This window comes from Myotis lucifugus, unplaced genomic scaffold, assembly GCF_000147115.1.
Source record: "Myotis lucifugus unplaced genomic scaffold, Myoluc2.0 scaffold_3265, whole genome shotgun sequence".
In the NCBI taxonomy this organism is placed as follows: domain Eukaryota; kingdom Metazoa; phylum Chordata; class Mammalia; order Chiroptera; family Vespertilionidae; genus Myotis; species Myotis lucifugus.
Window position 1 is genome coordinate 8,278 of NW_005874313.1, and position 6,597 is coordinate 14,874.

A 6,597-nucleotide genomic window follows, 5' to 3' on the forward strand; every position below is an offset into this window, starting at 1 on the left:
GCCAGTACCAGGCTGTTAAGATTACCAGTGGCTGTCGCCGTATCACTTGATATCTGGTATTGTTATTCCTCCAAGTTTGTTCTTCTTCCTCACTATTGCTGCGGCTATTTGAGGTTTTATTTTGTTAATTATCCATTTTTGGAGTATTTCTTCTAGATCTGTGAAATATGCTGTTGGTATTTTAGTAGGGATTGCATTGAATCTATAGATTTCTTTGGGTAGTATGGACATTTTAATGATGTTAATTCTACGAATCCATAAACACTGTATGTTCTTCCACTTTGTTATACCTTCCTCTGTTTCTTTTGTTCAATAGTTTTCTAAGTGTAAGACTTTTATCTCCCTGGTTAAGTTTATTCCTAGGTTTCTTAAGTTTTTTGGACACTATGGTAAATTGGATTGTTTGTTTCGTTCTTCTTTCTGAGAATTGATTATTGGTATATAACGCCATAGAGCAAAGAAAACTTGTTCAATAAATGGTCTGGGATGATTGGAAAGCCACATGCAAAAGAATGGGACTGGGTTTCAGTTTGTCCCCATGAATAAAACTTAACTGAAAAGGGATTAAATACATAAATAGAAGATCTGAAAAAATAAAATCAATAGAAGAAAGCGTAGGTACTAAATGTATAGGCCTTGGCTGTCGAGAACATTTTATGAACTTGACTCCAAAGGCAAGTGAAGTGAAGAAAAAAGTAAAGGAATGGGACTATATCAAACTAACAAGCTTCTGAAAAACAAAAGAATCTGACAACCAAACAAAGAGGCAACATAGGAACTGGAGATAATATTTGCAAACAATAGCTCCAACAAAGCTTTAATATGCAAACTATATAAAGAACTCATAAAACTCAACACTAAACAAACTACCCAACTAGAACATGGGCAGTGAACCAGAATAGAAGTCTCTCCCAAGAAGACATACAAACATCCAGCAGATATATGAAAAGATGTTCAATGTCACTAGCACTTTGGGAAATGCAAATGAAAACTACAGCAAGGCACCGCATCACATCAGTTAGAATGGCTATTATCAGTAAGACAAGTAATAACAAGTGTTGGAGAAGTAGTGTGTAAGGGGAACCCTCATTCATTTGGGAATATTGGTGCAGCCACTATGGAAAACAGTCTGGCGATTTCCCCACAAAATGCTGCCATATGAGCCAGCAATCCCTCTCTTGTGTATATACTCGAAAACATGTTTCACAAAGATATACGCACCCCTCTGTTCATTGCAGCATTATTCACTGTGGCCGACACATGGAGACCACCAACGTGTCCTTCAATAGAGAATTGGTGAAAGAAGACGTGGAACATAGATGCCATGGAATACTAATAAGAAAAGATGAAATACTGAAATTTGGGACAACGTGGATGGTTCCTGAGAATATTATGCTACGTGAAATAAGTGAAGCAGAAAAAGCTGAGCACTAGGTGCTGTCATATGTAGGATGTCAAACTAAACTCATGGACACAAACAGTAGTGTGGTGGTTGCCAGAGGGATGGTGTGGGAGGGTTGGGAGTGAAGGGGGACTTGTAGTGACAGAAGAGGATGTGACTTTGGGTGGTGGGCATACAGTACAATATACAGATCTTGTAACAAATCCACCCCTGAAACCTATATGACCCTATGAACCAGTGTCACCCCAGGACATTTTTTAAACAAAAGAAAGGGAAAAAAAATAAACCCTTAAATCACTCACGGGGTGTTGCAGAGAATGTTCCCAGGTGGCTTTATGCCAGGTAGAAATGACATAACCCAATTCATACAGAGTATCTGGGGTTATAGAGATACAGGTTTAGAACTCCACTAGCCGCTACAGTATTTTATCTTAGATCCTTGTGATGATTACTTTTGTGTTTCAATTGATTGGCCCATGAGGTGCCCAGCTACTTGGTCGAACTTTCTGAATGTGTCTGTGAGGGTGTTTTGGTCTGAGATAGACAATTAAGTAGATGGACTGAGAAAAGCTATCGTTCCCCCTAATATGAGTCCACCTCATCTAACCAGTTGAAGGCCTTGAATAGAATATGGGGGCTGACCTGGGAGTAAAAAAATGACAATTTAGCTAAATTCAGTGTAACAAAACTTATAGCAACAGGGAGGATGAAGCGTACAGTAGGGGTAGGGAGAGAGCAAAGCTGTTTCCCTGGCTGGGGGATGAAGGAGAGTAACTTCTGTCCCACGGCCAACCTTCAGCTTTGCAAAACCAGCCACATGATTATGGTTTCATTATTTCCCAGATGTAATCAGTTGGGAACAAGGAATGGCAATCATATCAATCAACTCACAAAAGACTCAATTTAACTAAGAACACCCAATAACTAATACTCTCTAGAGAAATAATGGATGTTACTCATTTTCAATGTGCATTTCATATGATTAGTGAATCCATTCAGCACCTTGTGTCATCTACTAGGAAATACCATTACTACTCAAGATGACATAGAAGTGGGCGATGTCTCTCAGTGGTCAGTGTTGACCCACCCGTGGAAAGGTCAAGGGTTTCTTCCAGCTCAAGGGCATGGACCTAGGTTGCAAGTTCAGTCCCAGACCTAGTAAGCTTGCAAGCAGAACCCAACCGATATATGTCTCTCTCACATTGAGGTTGTTCTCTGTCTCCCTCCTTTGTCTCTGAAAATCAATTTAAATAATAAATATAGGAATGACATTATTGAGCACCTCCTATGGTCTAGGCCAGTGATGGCGAACCTATGACACGTGTGTCAGAGGTGACACTCGAACTCATTTTTTTTTATTGATTTTTCTTTGTTAAATGGCATTTAAATATATAAAATAAATATCAAAAATATAAATCTTTGTTTTACTATGGTTGCAAATATCAAAAAATTTCTCTATGTGACACGGCACCAGAGGTAAGTTAGGGTTTTTCAAAATGCTGACACGCCGAGCTCAAAAGGTTCGCCATCCCTGATCTAGGAGTTCTGACTCCATAGTCTAAGCTCTTAACATTCTAGGAGTTTCCCTCTTCCCAGGAACAAAGAGGCTGCTGAGCATCAGAGCATCCTTTCTCCAGGACAGTCTGTGTGATGGTTAATTTTATGTGTCAACTTGGCTCGGTCAACCACCGGCCACCCTGAATTTCACCTTAAAATGTACCTGGAGGTAGAGAAGCATAAATGCAGCAGCCCAGATGGTCCCAGTTTAACCAGCAGAACTCCAAAGTGGCGGAAAAACCTCTTTGTAACTTAAAGGTAACATAGTTGACTTCCATTAAATCTGCAAACAAGTAGCAGGGATCCTACCATTGGAAAGGTGATCAGCAATCAAAGGAAAAAGTCGAGAATTGCCAGGTTTTTCTCCTTCTGCTAAACTGGTCCATGAAGTAGAGTAATATCGGAGAGAAAGATAAAGGATAAAGATATGTTAAAATAGTACCCACAATTTATTGAAAAGCAAACTGAAGCATTGGCTAGATCATCTGAGGCACAGATTCAAGAAATCCTCCCACAATGATCTCCCTGCCTGCTCTCTGAGACAGTCACACAACACGCACACGCAGTTATGTGATTTTGGCTGATTCCTTTCACTTCAGCATCGATGTCATCACTGTAACATTGGCTTTTGCTCAGGGCCCAGAAGCACACATCAGCGCCCTCCTAGAGACAGAAGTGTTTACAACAGTTTTGAAGAGCGTAGAGCAGCCACTCAATGTTTGCTCCCTCCCTTTGGCTTTTCTTCTGTTTAGAAACCTTGAAGCGGAAACCACAACAGAACTAGAGGCAGTGAGGGCGAGGAGGGAAGGGAATGAATACATCCAGTACAGCAGGACTGGGGAGACTGGTAGGAAGAGGACCAGATGCCAGTATCAGCCAACCAATACCGTATATCTTTTCTTCTTCACTCTACAGGACTCCTCCCAGATAGTTCCACCCTCTCCTTGCTGACAGAATAGAAATCGGTTACAATTCTGACATTATCCCTGAACATCTTCCAAGTTTGCCAGGACTCTTCTCAATCCCATGGGTTGCCAGCTTTGGACAGGCACTTTCTGAGAAGTGGAGGAACTGTTCTAAAGGACTTAATAAAAGGGTACTATTTTGAGATAGATCAAAAAAATAAGGATTTAGGTTTTCTGATTTAAAAAATTCAAGAAGTTTTCTTTGATAAGAATTGAATAAAACAAAATGCAAATTTCATAACAAAAGTTACAAGTTTTGTAAATTTTAATACAAGAGAAGAGCAAATATTGGTTATATAAATACAGAAATATAAGATGAAAGAATAAATAAATAAATAAATAAATAAACAAATAACAATAAATCACCATTCAGGCAGTAACCTATCAGGGACCGTTGACCCAGGAACTGAATTTTCTAACATTTTCTCACTTAATACTCTGACAACAGATTTCCTGAGTAAAATTCAACAGATTCTGTGACTAGAGCAGATGTGAGAGCCTTTGGACATGACCCAGGACAGATGTGCAACCGTGATGTGGCACATTCATCCCTGAGAGTCCTTTCAGGGGGATCCCACGTCTCCATCCTTATTTCTTAGTCTTTCTTGCAAGGCTGTTATTGAGGAGAAGGATCTCATGATTTCCCCTCTGACAACCTCCCAGGCGCAGTCACTGTATTTCTTCTCCTTCAGGTAGAGATGGATGCCCTGGAAGTACCTCTTCAAGGCCGGGGGAGGGCCCTGCATGGCCAGGGCAGATCCTTCCTCTCCCATCTCCTCCACCAAACACGCCTCCAGGGCTTCCAGCTGCAGATGGAGTCCTGAACGCAGTTGGTCCACGAGGGTCGTGTTCCAGGTGACAGAGGAGTTCTCTGTGGGCAAGAGGTTGAAGACCTGCTGGAGCATCTGGTGGAGGACAGCGATGGCCTGGGCCTTCTGGACCTGGCTGCCATCCACCGTTGCCCGGGGGAATCTGAAGTCCTTTCTGTCCTTCACACAGAAGACAGGGGAGATTGTGCTCATTTGGTTCAGAAGCTCTAAGTTCTCCCTGCTGAGCAGGATGTGGTCCTGAGGCAGGTCACAGCCCAGAGCTCCGCCGGGGCCAGTGCTGAACACCACCAAGGCGGTGAGTAGAGAGAGCAGGAGGGCCATGGGCGAACGAGGTGCTGCTGGCCTGGCTGAGCTGGGCGTCTGGAGAACAACCTTGGGCCAAAAGTTGTGCAATGACCTTCTTTCTAAGCATGGCCCTTAAATAGGGAACACAACGGTTTTCATTTTCTAAACATTTCTTTCCACTTTCCCTTCCTTTTATTGTTTTCTTTTAGGTGGTCTAAGGAGATGTCATCAATCTGTAATATTAATTTTCTATTTTAAATTCCCAATAAACTTTAGATGTTTCAGTCCATGAGGATACTTAGTCAAATGAAAAGGTCTTTGTCCTAAAGTCAGAGTTTAGGTAGGTGTGTAAATACTTACACACATGCACATACATATGTGTTTATTGCATAAATATTGCTCTTCTCTGCTTTAGAAACAGAATTGCGCCGTGACTCTGGGCAACCTTGTGCCCTGCTTACTTCGCACAGGGAGCCAGGCTCCCTCATCCCTGTGGGCTTGTGTAATTTGTCAGGTACTTACCAGACTCAGGTGGTAAATAAGCTCTTTAGAACCAAGGACTGAGTGTAATTTACTGTTGTGTTCACTGCAGAGGCTGAGGTTATTAGTGACTGTGTTTCGGGGATGTTTCTCTTCTAGATCCCATTCCTGCAGGGCCCTGTGGTTATGCTTCACGGGGGCCACTAGGTCAGGACTCTAGACATTGCCATTTCTTTCCGGCATTTGTAACTGGTTGTTAGTGCTTCTCAGGCTGTGCCAATACACCCGGCAGGAATCCAGGTTCTTTGCTGGGGGCTGTAGGAGATTCTCATAACAAGATAATGATATGTTCCCAGCACCACCCCATTCACGAGGCTGATATCAGCTCTAGTCACCCTTTGCCTCTGGAATGACAGTGTCCTCAATCCAGCCTCTCCGGGAATCCCCACAAGAGTGCAGGCTCACCCCATCCTGGGGTCCTTAGAATTCTCCCCAGGTGGAGGGGCTTGTGTTTTTGTTGCCAAATAATCATCAGGGTCCTCCTGCTCCCCTGGGAAGGTTTGTGTGAAGGACCCTTGTTCTCTGTGGTGACTGGCTCCTCTCCTGAGCCAGCACCCAGGTGTCAGTGGTGTCCCAAACCGTCAGTGCTGACAGCAAAAGTTTATTTTGTCTAAGTAGATGGTGGAATTAGGTATCCATTTACAATCATTGATCTTCAGGAGGCCAATAATTTTTATTTGGAAGTGCAGCTTCTATTATTAAATTCTCTATTTAAATTATTTCACACATTATGCTCAGGATTCCTCAGCTGGGCACGGGAGATTCAATGACGTCTCTCAATAGAAACTTGTAGAACAGAAGCTGGTGAACTGCAGCTGTTCATTCAGTCTGTGCATTTCTCCTGGGCTTCTCTGTTCACCCATCTCCGTCATGCTCATGATGCAGGGCAGTGAGGCTCAGGCTACCAAATCAGTGAGAAACAGCCTTCTTTCCTTAATTATTCATGATGCTTCATTGTAAATGTAAATAACAACATCGTCATTACATAGTGTTTTACTGGGCACAGTCTGTGTTGCTC

At 42.5% G+C, this 6,597-nt stretch overlaps 2 protein-coding genes across 2 annotated transcripts in view; one reads left to right on the forward strand and one right to left on the reverse strand.

The window, feature by feature from the left end:
• The window catches only part of LOC106695814, a 3,943-nt gene extending 2,451 nt beyond the window's left edge, over positions 1-1,492 (forward strand). The window contains exon 4 of the mRNA XM_014450699.2: positions 1,239-1,492. Within this exon, the coding sequence (XP_014306185.1) occupies positions 1,239-1,434 (196 nt within the window). The 3' untranslated portion in view covers positions 1,435-1,492. The remainder of the gene's footprint in view (positions 1-1,238) is intronic.
• A 2,679-nt stretch (positions 1,493-4,171) lies between these two features.
• On the reverse strand, positions 4,172-5,075 carry LOC102428378 (interferon omega-2-like). The gene has a single exon (XM_006108721.3). It carries the CDS (start codon positions 5,073-5,075, stop codon positions 4,488-4,490), a length of 588 nt encoding a protein of 195 aa, XP_006108783.1. The 3' UTR covers positions 4,172-4,487.
• Between the last annotated feature and the right edge of the window lie 1,522 nt (positions 5,076-6,597).

Coding starts and splice junctions, on each gene's coding strand:
- LOC102428378 (XM_006108721.3), bottom strand. CDS start 5,075: ATGGCCCTCCTGCTCTCTCTACTCACCGCCTTGGTGGTGTTCAGCACT.